The sequence below is a fragment of the Dreissena polymorpha genome, chromosome 1 (genome assembly GCF_020536995.1).
Source record: "Dreissena polymorpha isolate Duluth1 chromosome 1, UMN_Dpol_1.0, whole genome shotgun sequence".
Classification (NCBI taxonomy): Eukaryota; Metazoa; Mollusca; class Bivalvia; order Myida; family Dreissenidae; genus Dreissena; species Dreissena polymorpha.
Window position 1 is genome coordinate 53,684,832 of NC_068355.1, and position 24,646 is coordinate 53,709,477.

Genomic DNA, 24,646 nt, shown 5'->3' on the forward strand with positions numbered 1-24,646 from the left:
AGAAATAGATTAACACGAGGAAATTGAATTCCAGAACATTCTCAACCTTTCTGCATCAATTCTTGTATCATTTGAGTGATTCGTATTTTAGTTTCTCTAGCAATTCCCCTTGTACCCTTAATCCCTCAAAGTTTGCTTTAACAACTTCAAATCTCGCACTCCATCTGAATTCAGATTCCCGCTTAACAGTGATCTCTATATCTTTATGTATGTTATTTGTGGTAAAAATATTTAACTTTACATGAGCAATTAAATTCGGCAATGCTTGTCGGATCATTTGAATCTTACTCAAAACTATTCTACCTACGCGTGGGTCCAACGAATTTCTCACAATCGTCCTAGAAAACTAAGAAAAAACATCTCCATAAAATGCATGTCTTTCTCTGTAATTGCTTATTCTCATAATGGGCGCCTTGCTGTAGTATTTCCAGAACGAGACTGCTGGTCACACGTTCGCTCTATCGTAGTAGACTTGTGTCTTGCAATTAATCCTCCTCCTCGGGCGCTCCCACATGTTGGCGCCCGGGGCAAATTGCCCTCCCTGTCCCACCCTCGCTACGCCTCTGGGTATTCCGTTTCAACCATGCTATTGTTACACAGTTGGCATTTCCTGTTTTCTCTAGCAATGTTATTGTATCTACCAGTTTCAATTTTTAAAAAATAAGCGCTTAGTCTAAATCTTGTTAGAGCTTTTTTATGGCCACCATTATCAACACATTCAATATGTTTTTCAAATGTATAATCCTTTTTAAATTTAACATAATAATATAATTTACTTTGCGCATTTATCATATCATACCACGACTGGACGTATTGATCTCGAAGACGTTGTTTAAGTTTTTGATAATGGTCTGTTATGTGAACATGTTCATGCAATAAATAACAAAGCCTAAATTGTCATCAAGGTCTTTGATAGCTTTTGTCCAGCATAGTTTTACATTAGTGTTTAAAACGTGTTATCTGTGATATTCTTATCGTACATCGATCGTATAAGTGAGTTTGGTGAATTAATAATTTTGCACCAGAATTTAAGGGACCCATCTTTAATTATCATAGATAATGGAAAACGTCCTAGTTCGCCAAAGACGGATGCATTTGATGTATGTTGGCATACACATAATATGTATTTACAAACTTTGAGATGTATTTTATCAACCTCGTTGTTTTTATAGATCCCCAAAACTTCACAACCGTATGTACCGGTAATTATAGGTACAACTAGACTGTCAAAAAGTAACAGTTTTGTTTTTACATCGAGTTTTACTCTACTAAATAGAGACAGAAGGTGATTATATGCCTTTAAGGCTTGCTCATTCAGGGTTTTTACAGCGTCATTGAGGAGTCATTATAATTGAATTTGATACCAAGGTAAGTAAATTTGTCAACAATTTCAATTATTTCATTATTCAATGACCCTAGATAATTATGTTTAGTTTTCCTTTTTTCGAATTTACATACTTTAGTGTTTTTTTAACATTTATTTTAAGACCCCATTTCCGAGAGTAAGTATATATACTATTCAACTGGGCTTGCAAGCTATAAGGGTCTGTTGTAAATAACGCTATATTATCAGCATATAATAACATATGCATAGATAGTTTATCTATATCCTGACAAGTGAGTTTCTTAAAATCTTAACTGTCAGTTATACCATTTATAAACAGAATAAATAGGAGATGTGACCCCTCATGAAATAACAAAATATTGCGAGAGGGAATTGTTATCAGTATCTTTAACACATGATTTGACATTTTGATAGATTGACTTAATCATATCAAGCATTTTACAACTTACACCTTACTGAACTAGTTTTACCCACAGTGCGTCATGGATGACCGTGTCGAACAATTTTTTCATAATCTATAATGCGCAATGGAGTTTCATATTATTTGCTAAGACGTTTTGGTTTATAGAGTGTAGTATGAAAATGCAGTCAACCGTACTTCGGTTATTTCTGAATCCAAATTGAGCATTATAAAATATGTTTTCACTTTCACACCACTTATTATTGCGATAACGAAGGATTAATGAAAATATGTTAGACATTATATTTACCAAAGTGATGGCTCTATAGTAATAGGGATTATCATATATTATATATTATATTATATAGTGGAACAATGGCACATTTTGTTCATGGCTCTGAATACATTCCTGTGTTAAAAATATAATTGGAAATATGTACAAGATATTGTGAAATAAAATCCTTGCAGTCAATGAAAAAATCTGCAGCATTTCCTGCTTTTATGTCTTTAAGGTACTGTTTGGGCAATCGGTCACTTGCCTTTAATAAAGGACCAACTAATTGATTATAATGAGAATTCAATACTGCTCCAGCAGCTGGAGTTTTACTTCTTTATATTGCATTGCACAACAGTTTGATGTGTGCTGCGTGGATGCATTAGCGTGTAACCCCGTACATATCTCCGATGTTGTTATATTTTTAGCCTTCAGAGGCTGGTAGCGGTATTGTGTTTTTATTATTATTTTAAGGTACTGTTTGGGCAATCGGTCACTTGCCTTAAATAAAGGACCAACTAATTGTTTATAATGAGAATTCAATACTGCTCCAGCAGCAGGAGTTTCACTTCTTTATATTGACATAGAAGAAATCACTTTAATTACTTTATCAATAGACAAGGGACAATCTAGACACTCAATATATACTCCGTCGGCTGAGTCCTGAAAACTAACATCGCGAAAGCAATAGTCGTTGTGCATTGCAGACACGTTTTTAGAGTGATTCACACATTCATCCACATTAATTATATTTGTATCAGATTTATTTTTGCTCTATTTTTTAATATACTTCCAGAACTTACGCGATTTAGATTTGCTCAGTGCGCATAATGAGTGTTTTTCTTTATCATAATATGCAGTTTTAACTTTAAACATAAATGCATTTCAGGTAGAAGATAAAACTCGGCTATCAGAGTGCCCTATTTGTTATCCGAAATATCCTATATCGGGAATTAGTATTTGAAGCACAGTGATTACTCTACATGCTTGACTATCACACACTTTCTTGCAATATTTCTAAGTAGTTTTATTTTGTTCAACTGTTTACTGTTCATTCAGTTCATGCTGTTTTCCGACCGAATTTTCTTTTTTTGGGTAAAAAAATCTACCATTCTTCCGTGAACTTTTTTCTTCCCGATAGAAAGGGATACACCATTTATAAACTTGATCATGTGCCTTTTCTAAAAAACTAATCTTAAGGACATGACTTGAAAAAAAACTTGAGGAAATTACCTCTCGCGCGTAGCTTTTGTTTTTCTCTCTTATCGAAGTGCCATCGGTTATCGAAGTATCCGCATTACCAGCGTGTAAGTGTGTTCAATCATATGCTTAATTTACAAACTAATAGCTAAAAGGTTTCGAAATCGTTTAATGTCATAGTTCAAAATTAGCACTTAACTGTCCAAACATGCGCTTTCCGTTACCATACTGTTTATTGGCATAACGGCATACAAAATCTCTTGCCAAAGCATTTTAGCTTAATAAATTGGTTTGTGACGCACACTGCGCATGTTCTTACCTTCAATGGTCGTTTCAGAAGGCAAAGTTCAAAGCTTTTTGTATAATAAAATCAGGCTCGTTCACAATTAAAACTTTATTTTACAGTATGAGACAAAATATATGCCACATACAAACAAAGCGACTTGGTGGATGATTATACTTTGAGGTCAAGCGTTTTGAGGTAAAACAGACCTGATGTATACAGATATGTAGTTGTGGTATTCGCTTGTAACGCTTGTGAACCACAACGACCGTTACGATCCCGTTGGATGGCCTCTGACCAAGGTAGCAAGACGTACTCTCTTAAGCGTTTTGTTTCGATGACTTACATAAATTAAGCAAACTGCCGAACCGTTTTTCATCTTTAAAAATTATTATTATTAAGAAAATACAACTAGTACTGCCAATGTACCCTTATGCTTATAAAATAAAGATTGTATTCGATGTTCGTTGATACACAAAAATTGTCCTCACACATCACATGTTACCAGGTATCCGACAAAGACCAGTCTTTTGCAGGCCATTGCTCAATTACAAAGGCATCCACAACCACCAGAGCCTGATCCTTTTGTCGGCATTCAGGCGTACCTGAGGGTCGTCACTTCCGGGCAACAGGGAAACATGCAAGTGTCTCCCCATGGTTTGGTTACAAGGCGTTGTTATTAATAGGTGGTTTGTATTTCTGTTCTGTGTTTGTAGGCCCGATAAAGAAGACGTTGCGATCATCATGACTACGGTCGACCTATTGCACCATTATGTACCAATTTTGGGATCATATGAAGATCCTAGCGATCTTATGCTGACACTGAACAGGTTTGTGGTTATACTTGAATTGTGTATTTGAACTGATAAGAACATTTTTATCCGAATATGGTAAAACTTATTAAAATGTATAAACAAAATGAGTACATATCAGAAAGGACATATAAGTTCCTTAATAAAATTATGTTCAATGAAGTTAGGTGGCACATGCTGTATGAAATAACATAGGGAACTTTTAAAAGCCTTATCGGAACTAAATTAAATGGTGTTGATAATGAAATGAATATTTAACATGTACTTATAAACATTTTCAAATTTTCTATTTGAAGGCCATAATTCCGTTAAAGATGCATAAATGTAATCTCCTACAGGTGTTTATAGTTTATTTAAATTAGCTGCTCATGACTATCGATTTAGTATAAACGCAGTTTTACCTTCTCACGGTCTGCAGATTGGCATACAAAATGTAAGACGAATAATTAAGAAATATATTTGAAAAATATGAGCCGCATCATGCGAAAATGTTCTTATGTCATATGCAGCCAGCATATATCCTGGCAAATTATGTCATATGCGGCTAGAATAGATACAGACAAGCCTGCGCATTAACGGTGTCTGGGCGGGCGTTACCCTTTTCCGATAATGAGACCACGCAAATATAAAGCAACACTGACCGCATATAGCGTAATACACATTTTTTTGCCTGACACGATTTAAATATAATATTTTGTTCTTTAAATTTCGTAAGTTTTGACAATCGCATTTAAATGTTTTTCTTCATAGCTCTTACAAATATGAAACTCAACTTAAGGTACGCCATGTATTTACTTAAATGGTTTGGGAGTAACTAATTCATATAAACTTTTTACACATTTTTATGTTGATGTTTCCTTAATTTCGGCAATACATCTAGCTGTGAAATCTATCGTCAAAAATCAACAGCAAAACGTTTTGAATTAAACTTAGGAAAACATAATGGCCAGTAGACTAAACATGTTGGTAAATACAAATATTGAATGTGTTGCAGATTTTTTTTTATTTTTGAGAATTCTAACTAAAACTAGTTTTGAGCGATCGACTGAAGACTTGAATGTGACAACATTAAAGATAGATACTGGGATGCCCTACTACATCAAAGCAGCACAATGCAAACTGTTCTAGCTTCAAATATAAAGAAATAGCAAAATTCCTTTGTATCGAAAATTTAACAAACTTGTGTAACAAAGAGTTCGTGATTTTACTAAAAGTAGGCTCACATTGCGAAAAATCCAACACAATAATATAAAAAGTAAACATAACAAATGTCTCTACAGCGGTAAAATTATGGAATGCTTACTACCATGCCATGCTTATAGGTGTGTCTACTTAAGAAAAAAACACTGCCATTTATGTTTGAAATAAATATTTTATTTATAATATATGTTTCATTTATATTTGAAATGCTTCACTTTATACACACTTGCTTTTTGGATTGTTATTGAAATAAACTATTTCTGTATTTTGCATTTGATTTAAGACTAGTTATTAAATTTAGTAGTTTCATGGGGCAACTCTAGTTTTAATCATTGTTTTTTTGTTTAATGTTTGTGTTGTATGTATTTTCCAGCAATGTTAAGGCAACATGTCAGTTGCCCTAAATAAACGACGCCTGGAGGTATGCAAGCATTTCTTTTCTGCTTATTTGTCTTTTACTTCACTTTTTTGTATAATTAATGTAATTGAAAATACAATAAAACTCGCTAGATTTAACGGTAAACGTTATTTTGCCAGCTTATTTGCCCCTTTTGTGAACCAGTCGTGAGCTATATTCAGACCATTGCTATCAAATGAACTATATTATGACATCAGTTGGTGAACGACTTTCTGATCTGAACGGTGATGTAATCCTACAGAACGAACAAAACAATTTCTAAAAAGCAATTATGTTTTTCTCTTTTTGAGGTTTCTCTCTTTGGGGTAAGTGTGTTTTAAACAATAATATGCTAAAGTTATCCGCTTCAAAATTAAAGGTCAATCTAATTATTTAACGTCAAATATTAAAGACATAACTTGATTGTCAATTTATTGGGTTTCCTTTCCCTTACTTTTAAATGAAACATTTCAAAATACTTTTTCCAATCATTTGTATCTTAATGATGATTTAGTTCGTAACGCACAAGAATCACATTATTACCTTCAAGGTCAATGTCGTTTTAAGAGGTCAAACATCAAAGTAGCACTGTTTGTTTATAAAACTAAGATTTGTCCACAAGAAAACTTTGTTGAACTATATGACCAACTATATATGCCACTTAAGTGGCTTGCTGGATGGTCACACTTAGGGGTCAAAAGTATAAAAAAACATCACTGATTTACGGACGTGTAGTTGTTGTACTAAATAATGAAGAACACGTACATATACAGTATACCTTTTCTACATGTTGTATTGAGATTATGAGATCATATGATATTCATTAAACGCATCTTAGAAATAGGAACACTGTCTTGCAAATTTGGAACGTCATCTATATAATACTGAATAAAGCATGCTAATTTTCGAAATATTACCAGTTGTCATCTTGCTGATTCCTGCAGCAGCGGGCGATGCGGCGCCACCTTGTGAAGACTTCGACACTTCCGGTTGTGTCAGCAATCCAGGTCTTTGTCAGGATCCAGTCCTTTCTGTAGTAACGTGTCCGAAAAGGTGCAACAAATGCCGTGAGTTTTAATACGAAAATAGTTTCTTATGCACCTCTTAAAAACAAATACAACAAACTGCAGTAATATAAGTTGTTGCCTTTTGATCACATACACAACCTTAGTATCAATGGTACAGTAAAAAGTAAGTATAATACATGTGTCAAAAAGAAAAAGAAAACCCGAATATTATTATATTCGTTTCTTACAAATGACAGTATTTATAGTAAAATACACGCTTTTTTCTCACAATTGACAGTATTAATAGTAAAGTACACGATATATTTTTTCGCTAAAACTGATTGTGTTTGAAAATTCATTGAATTTTAGAATCACTAAGGCTAATGTTATACAAGTCAACCTATTGCTGTATTCTTTCTTGCCGTTTTTGGTTTCAGCGTTTTATTGCTATAACTGCAATTCCGTCATAAATGCTACATCGTGCACAAACATAACGACGTGTCCTTCAGACATGGTATTTAACTGGATATGTAAATTATATTTGACTTTTTTCTGTCAAGTGTAATAATAAAAATAATAATGATACTACTACTACTACTACTACTACTACTACTACTACTACTACTACTACTACTACTACTACTACTACTGCTACTACTACTACTACTACTACTACTACTACTACTACTACTACTACTACTACTACTAATAATAATAATACTTATAACAGTTATAATGATAATACGTGAATGGTTATGATACTAATTAGGTATAGCACATTATTTAATACCTATTCAATAATCATATAATCTAAATAGCTGTATCCATTCGTACCGAGTGACCATACAATATTACATCGTATTGGACGCGCATGCGTTCTATGTATTTCGTATTGGAGGTTCCGATTGAAAACGATCATCTCCGAGTTTATTCTGAAAATTCCGAAAATTCTACATATCAACATAATGTTGAAATTCAACCATTTGCACATCTTAGAAAACAAGTCTAAATAGTTAAGCCTTTTTAAACAGTTTTGCTTACTTGTCTTTTAGAGATTATTTTTAGACACAATTATGCTTACAACTGACGTCTCACAAATTCAAATATGAAGTGGGCAATTGCGCTCTTTTGTAGACTTGACGCTAAAGTGAATAATAAAATGATCCAAAGAATAGTATAGGTTTATAATAAACGGGAGGCGGAAAACTACAACGGGCGAGGCATGGTCAGGGGTGATAACCCCCAAAAAGGGTTAGGGTAAGGGTTAGGATTAGGGGTCGGGTTAGGGTTAGGGTTGGGTTTAGGCTAACCCAAACCCTAACCCGACCCCTAACACTAACCCAAACCCTAACCCTAACCCTCTAAACCCCCCTTGCGCAATACCATACCATGCCTCGCCCGTTGTAGTTTTCCGCCCCCCCATAATAAACACGTTTAAACAGCGTTGTGTGCAATACTGTAACATATGTGTACTCTTACACAGCTGACATACTCACATGCATCGCCTCTCGGGTTGACATGTATGGTCAACTGTCTATTTGTTTAAAATAGGGAAGCGGACAACGACAACGAGCGAGGCATGGTATTGTAATGCGCATGGGGGTGTTAGAGGGTTAGGGTAAGGGTTAGCCTTAACCCATACCTTTACCCTAACCCGCTCCCTAACCCTAACCTTTAAAATATGACACCATATGTTCACACAACGCTTTAACATAGCATAATATTATTTACAGAGATGCGTGTTCAAACAAATAACGTCGAGCGTGGGTGATCACGAAGAATACACCATGCAGTGCGTGGATATAGCGGTAAAAGAACATAATATGTCATATGATTAAACATAAAATGTTAATTGTAAAAACGATTTTGTGTTTATACCGTTATGTACTCGCAAAAAACGCTTCAATTTTTCAAAAAATACCTCACATAATAATTAAATACTTAAATACTTTGGTACTTTCGACTTCGAATATTAATAATTCTAATAGTTCTGCTTTAACTGCTGCGTATGCAACTGCCCCTGCCACATTAACCTCTTCTACTGCTCCAACTTTTATTATTACTTCAAAGTATAATTATTAATCGTTATGATGTCATCATAAATTAATATTTTTTCATCGATGATAGATGCTTTTATTCACCAATTTAGGTTTGTGACAGTAAACGTTCTCTACATGAACGAAATGTTCAGAAGTTTTGCTGTGCCGACAATTACTGCAACTATGTACCAACGCTGACGACACCTGTTACCATGAAAACACAACCGATCGTTCAGTCAACAACACCCGTAACAAGGACGACACAACCAATTGTTCAGTCAACAAAACCCGTAACAAGGACAACACAACCAATGGTTCAGTCAACAAACCCCGTAACAAGGACAGGACTACCAATTGTTCAGTCAACAATACCCGTAACAAGTATGTTGTTCATTGCAAGGCAAGGGATAAATGGAAAACCCAGATGCATGTAAAAAAATGTACAAAATATCGTCTATCCTGAATGTTCCAAACATGCCAAAAATTAAGCTTCAGGACTTTTGCGCATACACACATAACGATATTTAGTTATGTGTTAAACAATATTCACATTCAGTTACATTTATAATTTCTTGTCGGCAACTATGGAACACAAAAGTAATACACACTTATAAAGAAGATAATTAAATGTTAAAAATAAAGTTCATTCACATATTAAAGGTAAAGTCTTGTTTACAATTTCAAAGGTGAAGTCGTTTATAATACATTAATTTCGTGCAAGCGACCTACGATTCGAACCGGCGTAAATAGCACAAAAAAACACAAATTAAATAAAACGCAGGAGTGTAAACTTTGAATCGGTCAGGGAAAAGCATGACAATACATAGAATACTGTTTTTCGTTTCTTTTCGTTCTTTTCGCAGCCCAACATGTTCCGATTTGCAAGAAAGAATCATTTTTATTATGGAGGAATCGAATCGAGTGCCGAGCATTGAGCCAAGCAGAAAGTTCATGCACGCTATTGTTGCTGGTTTGCGAATTGGTCCGAACGCCTCGCTTGTAGCGCTTGTGAGCCACAACGACCGTTACGACCCCGTTGGATGGCCTCTTACCAAGTTAGTAACACGCTCTCTTCTAAAACGTGTCTTGTTTTGATCATACACATTAGTCAAGCAAACAAACGTTTCGTCATTTTCACATATTTAAAAAGGTTAACGTTAACCTTTTGGAAAACTACTTCTATTGCTACTACTAGTACGACTACAAGTACTACTACTACTGCTTCTATTATTACTACTACTACTACCTCCTCCTACTACAACAACAACAAAAACTACTTCTACTACTACTACTAGTACTACTACTACTACTACTTCTACTACTACTACTTCTACTACTACTACTACTACTACTACTACTACTACTACTACTACTACTACTACTACTACTACTACTACTACTACTACTACTACTACTACTACTACTACCACCACCACCACCACTACTACTACTACTACTACTACTACTACTACTACTAGTAGTAGTAGTAGGAGTAGTAGTATGCTTACTGCAGTTAAACTTCTTCGGTTTGATTTTTTGCTCGATACGTGTCAGGATATGTTAGTATATCTGTAAGCCCATGTGCAGGATATTAAAGAAGCCGTTTGCGTTTTTTTTCTTCATTTCGCCCATCAGTCGTACGTAATCAACCAGGCCTGTTTGTCTTGCGAGCCATTGTCTGACCCAGATGGTTCTCCTTTTTATTTTATTCATTGGTTTAGAAAGGTATTTTCCCGCGAATTTTCTTTTCTCTGCCGTAGCTTCGCTTAGGCAATCAGATAACTGTCGTCTGCCTGAGCTTTTTGCATTAGAAGGTGGCATCAAATTCGCATTAGCATCAGCTTGTCCTCAATCGTCATCTTATTGCCCATGTGGCATCTTCGGTAGCACAGGAGACCACCGTGCAACTGCCGTCGAGGGCCTTGAAGGACAGGGGTCTGAATTGTGTTGGCGGACTGTCAAGGACGCACAAGGACAACCAAGGCATAAATACAATTTGTACCCGGAACCTATACGGCTGTCCCCGGACCCCACATGGCAGCTATACGGACCATGCCGGATGGTGCTATCATCCCGGATCGTAACGGATCAACACGGCAGTTTTAAACTTCCCAAAACTGCCGTGTTGGCCTCTCGGAGCGCCAAGGACATTCCCGGACGTCACAGGACCTCCACAGGTCGACACGTAGCTAAACGGCGGCTACACGGTGCACATGCCGTATCATCCTGGATATCAATCGTGTCGATCCGGCATTTGTATGGGACTGGGGCTTTAGTCACACCCATGTTTTCCGATATAACAACGAAACTGTTTCACAAAGTTTAATTTGATGGATCGCGTTGATGCAAAATTGAAAATGTGCCTATCATGAACGCATTTATATTTATGTAGTGAAGTATTTTTATAGCAAGTTTATTATATCTAAAATGGGCCATGCTCTGTGAAAAGAGGGTTTAATGAATGAGCGTGCAGTGTCGTTTCAGATAAGCCTGTGCAGTCCGCACAAGCTCATCAGGGACGACTCTTTCCGCTTTTATGATATTTTTCGTTTAAAGAAAGTCTATTCTTAGCAAAACTCTAGTTTAGTCGGAAAGTGCCGTCCCTGATTAGCCCTAGCGGACTGCACATGCTTATCTGGGACGACACTTTACGCACATGCATTAATTCCTTTTTACACGGTCCAAATGAATGTAATTGTATGGTGTCATCAGTGGTGCACAACATTTACTTTTTCTAATCAAATTGCATTTTTTATCGTACAATATCAGGAAAAATAAATTACTGGTATTTTGTTAAAAGTATCCAAGACAATTTGCTGAAAATCCACTCCTTTTCAAACCACAGGAGAAGACTGTCTTGTGGAAGTCAATCACGACTTTTGAACGTATCCCAGCCTTGTAGTCGTGCGGACTAGGCTTGATGATTTCTCCTTGACGAATCATTCTTTGATGTCTGACGCCATTGGTTACTGATACACTGTATTCGTTCGTATTTATAAAAGCACAATAAGTATCCTTATATGTGTTTTCTAGATAAGCATTTAAAAAATGATTTAGTTAAAACATATTATTTTAGCTTGATTGCATCGGACGAATAAGGTTTATTGAAACGCTCCGTTTTCTGGGTAGAACTAGTACTAGGTGTCTTTTGGGGGAGATTTAACGAAAGCCCCGAAGTAGGGATCGAAAGCGTTACCTCTAAACCACAAGGCGAAACCATATCTACTACGGCATGGTGACCTCTAAACCACAAGGCGAAACCATATCTACTACGGCATGGTGACCTCTAAACCACAAGGCGAAACCATATCTACTACGGCATGGTGACCTCTAAACCACAAGGCGAAACCATATCTACTACGGCATGGTGACCTCTAAACCACAAGGCGAAACCATATCTACTACGGCATGGTGACCTCTAAACCACAAGGCGAAACCATATCTACTACGGCATGGTGACCTCTAAACCACAAGGCGAAACCATATCTACTACGGCATGGTGACCTCTAAACCACAAGGCGAAACCATATCTACTACGGCATTGTGACCTCTAAACCACAAGGCGAAACCATATCTACTACGGCATGGTGACCTCTAAACCACAAGGCGAAACCATATCTACTACGGCATTGTGACCTCTGAACCACAAGGCGAAACCATATCTACTACGGCATGGTGACCTCTAAACCACAAGGCGAAACCATATCTACTACGGCATGGTGACCTCTAAACCACAAGGCGAAACCATATCTACTACGGCATGGTGACCTCTAAACCACAAGGCGAAACCATATCTACTACGGCATTGTGACCTCTAAACCACAAGGCGAAACCATATCTACTACGGCATGGTGACCTCTAAACCACAAGGCGAAACCATATCTACTACGGCATGGTGACCTCTAAACCACAAGGCGAAACCATATCTACTACGGCATTGTGACCTCTAAACCACAAGGCGAAACCATATCTACTACGGCATGGTGACCTCTAAACCACAAGGCGAAACCATATCTACTACGGCATGGTGACCTCTAAACCACAAGGCGAAACCATATCTACTACGGCATTGTGACCTCTAAACCACAAGGCGAAACCATATCTACTACGGCATGGTGACCTCTAAACCACAAGGCGAAACCATATCTACTACGGCATGGTGACCTCTAAACCACAAGGCGAAACCATATCTACTACGGCATGGTGACCTCTGAAAACTATTTTGTTTGAATTGCGATCCTAATGAATAGTTTTGTCTCGATAATGCATGCTGCAGAAACAAAATGATTTCATCGATTAATGCTATTTATTTACTCATAGGCTCAGGGTTCATTTTCGCAAACACCGACGACATCGGTCTGCATCACGGATTTGTGATTTATGGTTTCAACGAGTCGGCGTTCCGAGTATGGACAGAATCCCAGCGGTATTCTCAACACCGTATGCTATACACGATACGGTTAATACCAACGGTGTATTGATATAATGATTTACAACTTTGCAAAGTTATACTCATTTGTAAAATGTATCGACTTCTTTTAAATTAAAACAAAGATACGTTTATAAAGATTGATAGAGTTTCGGCCTCAATAGCTTGAATATCATCGCGGTTATTAAGTGTATTTTCATGTGTTGACGAATTTCAGATTTTTTCTGTGGAAAAGACAGTACAGGGTTTGCTATATGTGTGAGTAATGGAACGCTAGAAATTTTTGCTTGGAAGGAGTCTACTTTGTCACCAACGGAGAAAATGGAAATGCTTCTTGGGGCACAGGCTAATGAAACATTTGACCAGGAAAAACTCATGTCAGCGAAAACAAGTGTACTCGAATATTTCGTTCAACTTTGGGTAAAGTGTTTCCATATGACCTAATTGTCTTATTTACCTAATGAATTATCATAATGAACAAATGATCAACATGATTAAATATATGTTGATGTTTATGGTAATTTTTATAAAGGCTTAGTCAAATAATAAATTATATTGTCACATGAACAAAAAGCAACACACACAGTCAACAATATTAAGAAATATGTCCTATATCCAACAGGCCGTTGCTCGCAGTGGACCCAATGACAACTTCCGGTTTCTAGCCAGCGGTTCAATGTCGGGATATAGACACGGCCATGTGACTCCTTGCACCTATGGTGGACTTGTATTCGCATATTCAAACACAACGCTAAGACCTTGGAAGCCAAACAGCAGTGCCGATAGGGCTGCAATAATTTGCATCTTAGACGTTTTTGCTGGCGGTAAATACTCACAGAGCACGAATGATGCGTTTGCGGTTGCCCACGTATGGATTACTTTAGGTAATTAGGCAACACATGCAGATTTAAAAAAAAGCATTTTTGTAATTTGATATTTCTTCAATATAGCGTCTTTTTTGTACTTCCATATGTTGTCCGCATTATTGTTACCATTTACTGACGTCACCCGGTTGAATTAAATAGTGTTACTTTCCATGCTCAGACCACACATTGCACGAGGAATGCACTACCTCTCGTGATTGTTGGGATGCATTTTCCACGTGCAGATATTTAACATGCCAATGTGAGGCCGGATTTACTGAAACACACCAAGACACAAACCATACGGTAACATATTAATATTGAATGTAAGTTTATAAACTACATCATACAATTTTGCCAGCAAATTAATTCGAAAAACAACAACAACAACTGTATTGGAACTTTTATTTGTATCGCTGAATTTCATTCCATTTGTTCAATTTTCGATTTACGCATGAAACAGTATTGTAACTTTTTTTAAATATGTTATAAACTTTAGTCGACATAATCTGATTCAGACCACAGGATGTTATGTTGACGGAAAATGCACTCACGCAAACGAAACTGCTGGCGACTGCAAACTATGTCATCTGCCCTTTGACGCATGTCACTGGCCCGATGGTAACCGAGTTTAAACATTTAATACATTTAAAGTGGGAAAATCATTATATGATTTATTTGAGAATTAACGTTTGTCAAAACCTGGTAATTGTATGCTCCCTAATATTAATTTTATTTGTATGAAGTAAATTTTCATTCCACATTATGTTCACTACAAACGAGATTTTACATTCTAATACATAAACGTAGTAAAAAACAAGGGCTGTTTGAAAAAACATGCATGCCCCCCCCCCATATGGACTGTCAGTTGCAGTGGCAGCCATTGTGTGAATACGTTTTGTGTCACTGTGACCTTGACCTTTGGGAGTCATCTGCGAGTCATGATCATTGTACCTATGAAGTTTCATGATCCTATGCGTAAGCTTTCTTGAGTTATCATCCGGAAACCATTTTACTGTGTCAAGTCACCGCGACCTTGACCTTTGACCTTGTGACCTGAAAATCAATAGGGGTCATCTGCGAGTCATGAACAATGTATTATGAAGTTTCATGATCCTAGGCGTAAGCGTTCTTGAGTTATCAGCCGGAAACCATTTTACTGGTTCGAGTCACCATGACCTTGACCTTTGACCTAGTGACCTGAAAATCAATAGGGGTCATCTGCGAGTCATGATCAATGTACCTATGAAGTTTCATGATCCTAGGCGTAAGCGTTCTTGAGTTATCATCCGGAAACCATTTTACTGGTTGGAGTCACCGTGACCTTGACCTTTGACCCAGTGACCTGAAAATCAATAGGGGTCATCTGCGAGTCATGATCAATGTACCTATGAAGTCTCATGATCCTAGGCATTAGCGTTCTTGAGTTATCATCCAAAAACCATTTTACTGGTTCGAGTCACCGTGACCTTGACCTTAGACCTAGTGTCCTAAAAATCAATAGGGGTCATCTGCGAGTTATGATCAATGTACCTATGATGTTTCATGATCCTAGGCATAAGCGTTCTTGAGTTATCATCCGGAAACCATTTTACTGGTTTTAGTCACCGTGACCTTTGACCTAGTGACCTGAAAATCAATAGGGTTCATCTGCGAGCTATGATCAATGTACCTATGAAGGTTCATGATCCTAAGGGTAAGCGTTCTTGAGTTATCATCCGGAAACCATTCGCTGGACGGACCGACGGACGGACCGACGGACCGACCGACATGTGCAAAACAATATACCCCCTCTTCTTCGAAGGGGGGCATAAATATTCATGTAATGAAACGGAATTCCCTAAAACATGAATTCCAATGTCTCATTTTGTGTTTTTAGGCCCACCTCATACTACGCACACTAACCCAATACGCAGTTCAGGTAAATATATACGGTAATGTTTAGATATTACAATACTATTTATATGTTAAGTTTCCTTAATTAATGCCATGTTATGACCCTGATCACACACGTTATCATTCTGGATCAGCAGACGATTTATTGCTTAAATCTTCCTTTCTTACGGAGGAGTCCGGAGATGGCCGATGTATCACGATTGATACGTTATACATGCATATCAAACACAGCTATTTCTTATGTTTCTGTCAAGTACATTGCCAGGGTGCAGAATCAACGGGGTTTTCAGGGGCTTACACACGGGCTTGACAGAATGTAAACACACCGTTAAGAACTTATTTTTGCAAATATCTCAAGTTATTGAAATACATTTGCAAACATCTATAGTGCATAAAAGACAGTTTGTGTCGATATCTTAGAGTGATATTATGGGCATCTAACAGTTTATAGGTGTCTATCGCATTCGTTGTTTATTTATTTTTTTTACTTCATATACACTTATATTTGTTAATGCAACATCAACATATTAAAACAATATCCCTGAAAGAGAAAAATAATGCATTTGAATATAAACCGTACTTTCGTTTGACAACTGATCATGCATGTACAATGTGAACCTAAATTTAGTTTTAGTGCAGATTCGTTCATACGACACAAAGACACAATTTTGTTTTACGGATCATTTAGGATTAGAGGACTGGATGGGTCACGTAAGAATATCGAATATAAAATATATTTTTATAAACAACTGGTAGCAAGATGAGTTGCAGATAAATGGTCAGTAACCACATTTTAACTAACTCTTTTGACCTGTTACTTATTTTCAGCTCAATTCAACAGAGCAAAATGCCCATAATATCACTTCAAGGTATAAAAATAAATCATTGATTACGTCAGAAATCGGTGACAAAATTTCACGTTGCGTGAAGCAGAACCATATACATGAATGTAGTAAAAATAGAATTTGTGAAAAAGAACACATTAAATAAATATTAATATTATGAAATAAAGTTATTCTGATGTTGTTTATATTGCCATAAGCAGCATAAAACTCTGCCTTTTATGCACCAGTTGAAATTCGTAAGACACACTGTTTAATTGGTAAACCCACACAGTAAGGTGATCCTGAACCCTGATTGCTATAATTGTCTGGATATATGAAGACATGCCTATGGAAAAATATTCATCTATTTATAACGCGGTTTCTTAACAAGGTATGAACTCTCATGCTTTCGATTTCTGTTATTGGTACACAGCCTCGGTTAGACTCTATATTATCATTGGTGGCTCCACGGCGGGTTTGCTTACACTGGTGACCATAGTAACTGTCCTGTGTCTCCGACAACGAAAGCGCAAGGCAGACCGTTTAAATCGGTATTTGTTTTTTAAATAAAGTATAATTGTATATCTTAAACGTTTTTGTATGTATTGAGGTATATAATAAAAAAGAACCTAAGAATAATGTTAAATAAATCTTGCAAAATTTGAGTACATATTTATTGAGAAAAACGTATAAATACCTTTTTTCAAATTTACCCGAGGCAACATATGCCATATATGTTAGTTCCGTAATTATACTTAAAAACTAATTTGTTTAAGGTTAATTCATTCTTTTTGTAAGTATAAGGGTAACACTTTTCAATCTTTAGTTATGAGCTGATGCAGACGTTGTAGTGATTGACAACCGCCATTATCGGACATGCCACGTCGCTGTTGATGACAAGCAAATGCAAGTCGTGATAAACGCTTGGTTTTGTAAAATTTCAGTTGTACATACATGTACAAACATTTGCGTGTATTAACAAAGATAAATCATCAGTTTTGATTTTTAATAAATATATTTGTAAATGAACCATTGTTTATTCTATTTATTGAACGTTGGTCCACTAAAGTCGTGGTAAACGCATGGTTTTGTAAAATCTCATTCTACATACATGTACATACATGTGCGTGTATAAACAAATATAAATCACCAGTTTTGTTTTTAAATAAATATTATTTGTAAATGAACCATTCTTTATTTTATTTATTGAACTTTGGTCCACTATACAAATCTTAGAAAAACATACATTTGGATGAATATTTGACAAGAGTATCACCCAGTAATAGATGCCTTCATAAATAAGATATTCAGTGCATCCTTTTAAAGGGACCTTTTCACGTTTGGGTAAATTGACAAAATTGAAAAAAAAGTTGTTTGAGATTTCGAAAATTTTGGTTTTAGTTATGATATTTGTGAGGAAACAGTAATACTGAACATTTGCCATGCTCTAAAATAGCCATTATATGCATCTTTGGTCAAACAGAGGGGGTAATCACGTGACAAACAAGATGGCGACGTCCATGCCGAGGCAGGTATTTTTCGTCGTTTTATACCCTGTATTACTTGTATTATCTTTCTTTATTCCGCTCACTTTCCAGCCATATAAGGAAGAAAGTTACTGGCTTTTATTTCATAGTAATATTATCTCTATATCTCGACTTTACTCGGTGCAAAATGTCTTAACGGGATGACATAATAGAGGCTCCACTAAGAAAATTTGCGGGGAGAAAGGTCGAGATATAAAGCGAAACAAATACGAAATAAACGTTAATCACCTTTTTACTGATATGGCTGGAAAGTGAGCGTCATTTGAAAAATAAACAGAAGTAATAAAAGGTATAAAACGGCGAAAAATAACCGTCTCGGTATGGACGTCGCCATCTTGACTATCACGTGATTACCCCCTCTGTCTAAGTGGTAGACTTTTTACTCCATGACTCCAGTGGTAAATAATTCGAGCCCTGCTGAGGGTACCTTTTTTTCTTTTTTTGTAATTTTATTCTTGATTTTTTACTGGAGATTTTTATATCCAATGTAACATTTATCAATATAAAGCATTTAATGACAAACTTCAATACATGCCAAAATCTGTGAAAAGGCCCCTTTAAAATTATTTTTAAATTAGATTACATTGTGTTTAAAAGCACAGGTGGTTAAATCGATGACGAGTAGGTCACGCGAGTTGTGTATCGTGTTCTTTCTTTAAATTTGACCCAGCATTTGTAAAAATATTGCAAGATATGTCCAGAAAGGAAATTCATTTCTGCGATGTATAAGACCAAGTTCATGGAAATCGCTGCACAATTGATGAAGTGATGCCTGTTCTAAGCGATGCACCCTGTTTTCGGGTCATTTTGAGTTGCAAACCTTCTTATATATATATTGTTATAGTGAAACATTAATTTTTCGTTATAATTTGATTATTTTTCATTCAAAATGAGGTTTTTACTAATTAATATAAAAAATTATCATAGCCTCACGCTAGCCAATCAATACATTATACCAAATTATCGAGTCATGTAGGGCTGTAATCTTTTTTTTTTAACTCACAATATTTTACTTGAAGGCATGTTTAAACTTTAGATTGCTTTTCTCTTTTAATCTGTGGCAGATATTGATCGGGTAAGAATATGTGTTCCCCGATATACAATTAAGTTGGAGACTATAGTGAAAAATTGCATTGAAAAAGGTTACATGCCACTAGAAAACGGCCGTAAAAAAGGTGCAAAAACAGTCGATTTTGATTAGTGTCAAGTTCTTTCTTGGTTTGAACATGACATTCCTTTTTTATTGCTATAGTCGATTAATCATTGAATGCCCTTTAAGAAAAGGTATGGTTATGGGTTATGGGGGTCTCTTTGTGCAAAATGTTGCATTTATTTTCCGCTTAAAATTGTCGCTTTTATATTGAATTATATAGGGAAAATATTTTGTATATTAATGACCGCTTATGCATAGACTACTTCTTTTACTTGTATGATTTTGTAATGCGATGTTCGTAAATGTGCTGTTTTGCGTTTATGAAGAGAGCTGATTATTCACAGGTAATGGTACCAAACTCAACTAGCCGCCGTTTTCAGCCGGACTAGTGACCGTCTTTGGCGGAGTTATTATGTGGATCAATAGTCCTCAAATCATGCAAACGTCTTAAAAAGTTTAATTGGGCGACGAGAGTGTCAGTTTACTTCAATGAAGCACAAAATACTTATATGATATGAAAATGGAAAATATTATTAGATTAAAGATCAGACTTGGCCTCATTTTAACAATTCATATAAGAATCTTTTGATGAAAAAATCATGAATGACACAGCATATTTTTTGAAATGCTAGTCGACAACCAGTACACTTTGGACTTTTTGATATTTTTAAGCGCCAAATTTTAAATTATCATCAAAATCATATGAAATTTGTAAATATATATATAAAATAAAGTGATATACGTCATACGGGATTAAAACAAGTATCATCCTGCGTGTCATCTTGTTGAAAATAGATGTATGGTTAAGGCTTCATTATTTTAAACTTACACATGATCAATCCCTTTCTTGCGGTTATTTGTCATGACTATTTAATTATAATTAATACTGTAATTATAATTCAAAATGGCAGCGCGTTAAGAAATCAAGCTAATGAAGCGCGGCGCGTCTGACATCAACGAATTGTTTGTCAGCGTTAAGTCATCAAGTATTGTCCGAACGACTACAGGACTGTATTTTTTAAGTAAACACCTATTTATTTGAGTTCGATTGCATCGAAAACCAAAGGCGTATTCAAACATTATTGAATCCGTTTCCTGGGTAAAACAAGTACTCGGTGTAATTTGGGGAAATTTTAAGAACGCTCCCACAGTGGGTATCGAACCCGTATTATCCCGGTCGCTAAAAAGACGCCATATCCACTACACCACGGCTTGGAAAAGTTCCATAGTTGTGATATGGTTCCGTGAATCAGTCTTCTCATGTGGTATCGAACTTAAAAAAATAATTATTATGCTCATCGAAGGCCTTAACAGTTGTTTGATTCTTCTAAACCGTCCAACCCTGTTTGACTGCCAACACATAATTGTTGTTTGGTATTCCAGGTTTACCTTTCGATTATTTAGCTATGATTGACCAGGTTTATAGAACTAACTTTAGCGTTTAAATAAAGATATGTTATGAAGAACTTGGAAGATTTATGTCAATAATTATCCTTAATTATGTGGGAACTACTTATTTTAGGTTTGGAGATATTCATAGAAAAACGTGAGTATATTTGGCCAAACTTGCATTACCATGATAATTAAAATAAAAACTGCTTCACATACGAGGCGAAAGCAAATTTAAACTCTCAAATGACGAGTATCATGTAAGATGTCAAAGCGTTTTTGTAGATGTAGGTGACCTTTGTAGATGTAGGTGACATTTGTAGATGTAGGTGACCTTTGTAGATGTAAGTGACTAATGGGAAATGCACCATATAGTAAGATTTTTTTCCTTTAAGATTATCTAAGGCGGTTTGGATTCAATACATAACTTACCATGCGTACAGACGGACACGATAGCTGTTACCAATATGAACATATTGGTAAGGGAGGGACTCTTATTTTCAAGCCATAGTTCGAACAAAGCAGTCGTCACTTAATAGGATCAATTATATGTTATTCTTAACTGAAATTATAATGTTATAATTTATAAAATTACTAAATGTTTCCCGAGATATAAATAAGTATATATATACAATTGCTTCAGTGTTTACGAGAAATACTAAAAATAATTAATCCAGTATTTTTTGACTTCCGTGTAAACGTTAACAACGAGAAAAGACTACTGCTGCCTCTTTGAATGACACAATTTTATCAGTAAGAGGCAAATTCTCTAAAAATGTAACATTACATGAATCACAAGAGGACTCAATATGGAAATAAAACAATTTCTTTCCATCATAATCTCTCTTACAAATATCTCTTTCATATAGACTTTAATATACATATAGCTATTCTTAATTCTAAAAGTATTATTATAAAATCAGACATATCCAGAATATCATCACAATTTGTTATTGGCAGCTTTTCAATATACAATATATAGTTTTTTAAGACATTGTGCCAAAAATGTTGTTTTTATGTATAAACATATTCTCGGCATACATTTTACTAGTATTTAATATTGTTTGAAAATACGTTAACGATTTTACCAGTGAATAATCAATTTCATTTGACTTACACTAATCTCGTAAGTCATTAATGTTTATGTATTTAAAAAAGCAACAACATATACCTATTATACTTAACCCATCTACGTTATATTCATTGACAACTACATTTGCAAGACGTATATAATTTACACAGTTTTCAAGTCTTATTATTCATTGAACTCACTCAACTACATTATTTAGAGCTCAATACATAAGTGGTTCGTGTATTTCCACCGCTTACATGTTCAATTGTGAACAAAACTATATGTTTTGGGTGCTCATTAGAATTTTGGTTGATTCAAAGATTCTAATAAATTACATCAACTTCGGATTTATTCAACAATACATCCGTTGTTTACTGGTAAAGACCCATTTTACTCATTACCAAACAATAACAGGATTTTACGAGGTTGTTGCATGCAATTCTAGAAATTGTGGGATATAGGGATACTGCTTATTTTAAGCATTTCCTCCCCCTTTTCCAACATTTTTTTCTACCATATGTAAGCTATTTCTTCTTTGTATTGTTAAGTAAAGAGTAAAATAACATATCTAGATCCATGTTACTTTTGGTTTTGCAGACATCAATGAACCAAAGTGATAATGAAAGTGTTAATAATTAAAAGTTACAACTCTTGATCGCCCTTAGTTTCGAAAAAGGCCGAATCTATATATGGCGAAACCTGTCCAAAAGGCAATTACTCCGCTCCGAAAATTTCCCAGCATTTCATTCATACGATATGCACACCTAGTATTGACACCGACAAACTATTTTAGTGTCGCAAAAATTACAAGTAGGCAGGAGGGCATGCATATGCGGGACATTTCATTCATACGATATGCACACCTAGTATTGATACTGATAAACTATTTTAGTGTCGCAAAAATTACAAGTAGGCAGGAGGGCATGCATATGCGGGAGCTGACTCTGTTTAAGTATGGTTAGTTGGAATTGACTTGCATTTGTAACTTGCATTTCACTCAGTAAGCAACTAGTTCTTTAACATGATTTTTTTTCAAGATCTTATACGTCGGAATAAAAATGTTATTGAAGGAAACCCGTCCACAAATGTGTTTTTACTTACGTGATCTTCGAGTTATTTGATCTATACATATCATTTTCTCTTATGATACACAGTATTGTACTGTAAAACTCAGCACTTACATACCTGATTAAATATGCATTTGGGTAAAAATGAATTTGCTATGCATTGGGCATATTAACATTACTTAAGATTAGCAGGCAAAGTTATGAACGAAATAACCTATCTATGTGAACCAATACCTTATTTTCTAAATACACCAGTCTTAAATAATAAGTATAACAGATAAAAAAGAAATAAAAAAATAGGTGCATATCGATCGCTTCTACTTAAGTGATATCGTGTATTGCATTTGAACAATATTTTAATCCACTACAAACACACTTTCTTGCGATTTATACTATATTCACCAATTACAAGACTGTTTGAAAGTAGGTCGTCCAAATGTGTCAAATCAAAGTTACATACACGTATCAGTGTATTGTAGCAAAACGCGTTATTTCTCTCATTGTATTCAACAAACACGTAATATTTAAGTTTGCAATTACAAAACACTATCCACTGATGTGCATCTTCTAAGCTCGCGTCAGGTATTCCAAATCGCAATAATGGTATACATTTTGTCTCATCAGCCTTATAATATTATCGAACCGGCTTTACCATTTGTTGTCTTTCATTAGAATTTAGATTGATAGTATATGTTGAGTGCGTTTAACTGGCGTGGTACTAAGACGTTACCTGTTTTGTTTGATGGGTGGGTTTTAATGTACCTTTCGCTTTTAAGAGCGGTACACACTTAAGAACACTTTTTTCAAATCTTGTCATCATCAACGTCTATGACTGACGTCTTGTTATGCTGCGTTTACATTATGTTAAACGTATCGCGCCGTGTGACTGTTGCAATTTTTAACCAGGTTTTTCAAAAGAAAAAACTGGTTATTAGATTGGCGAATGTCGGCGGGCTGGCGGGCTGGCGGGCTGGTGGGCTGGCGGGCTGGTGGGCTAGCGGGCGCTTGAAACAAGCTTGTCCGGGCCATAACTTTGTCGTTCATTGTGAGATATTAAAATCATTTGGCACATTTGTTCAGCATCAATAGACGCTGTGTCGCGCGAAAGAATTACGTCGATATCTCCAAGGTCAAGGTCACACTTTGAGTTCAAAGGTAAAAAATAGCCATAAACGAGCTTGTCCGGGCCATAACTATGTCATTTATTGTAAGATTTTAAAATCATTTGAAACATTTGTTCACCATCATTGGACTGTGTGTCGCGCGAAAGAATTACGTCAATATCTCCAAGGTCAAGGTCGCAACGACTAAAAATAGATTGATTTTGAAACAAGGGGGGTAACTTTGAACAATCAGTAACAATGCACATTTTGAGTTGGTCTCCCTTTATCAGACTTTTTTTCCAAATTGAAATCAAAATCGCCACGAGTATAAATAGATTTAATCTTA

General features: G+C 35.7%; 1 protein-coding gene and 1 long non-coding RNA gene across 5 annotated transcripts; both read left to right on the forward strand.

Annotated features, from left to right (window-relative positions):
- The first annotated feature begins 6,860 nt into the window (after positions 1-6,860).
- LOC127881315 (uncharacterized) lies at positions 6,861-13,625 on the forward strand. 2 transcript variants are annotated; one of them, XR_008050008.1, is made up of 5 exons: positions 6,861-6,978; positions 8,652-8,726; positions 9,068-9,338; positions 9,821-10,012; positions 13,278-13,625. It is a non-coding gene; the product is annotated as an uncharacterized LOC127881315 (long non-coding RNA). The 2 variants fall into 2 exon arrangements; XR_008050007.1 differs by having other exon boundaries at positions 9,068-10,012.
- Positions 13,626-13,634: 9 nt separating this feature from the next.
- Positions 13,635-17,998, forward strand: LOC127881269 (uncharacterized). Of its 3 annotated transcripts, none has more exons than XR_008049998.1 (7): positions 13,635-13,806; positions 14,009-14,270; positions 14,431-14,575; positions 14,768-14,870; positions 16,129-16,170; positions 17,403-17,520; positions 17,796-17,998. XR_008049998.1 is itself a non-coding variant. In XM_052429026.1 (7 exons), the coding sequence occupies exons 1-7, from the start codon at positions 13,708-13,710 to the stop codon at positions 17,799-17,801; spliced, it is 738 nt and encodes a 245-aa protein (XP_052284986.1). In that variant the 5' UTR covers positions 13,635-13,707; the 3' UTR covers positions 17,802-17,998. The 3 variants fall into 3 exon arrangements, 2 of the variants coding, with proteins under 2 accessions (XP_052284986.1, XP_052284978.1); XM_052429026.1 differs by having other exon boundaries at positions 14,431-14,555; positions 17,403-17,503; XM_052429018.1 differs by having other exon boundaries at positions 13,639-13,806; positions 14,431-14,555.
- Positions 17,999-24,646: the final 6,648 nt, after the last annotated feature.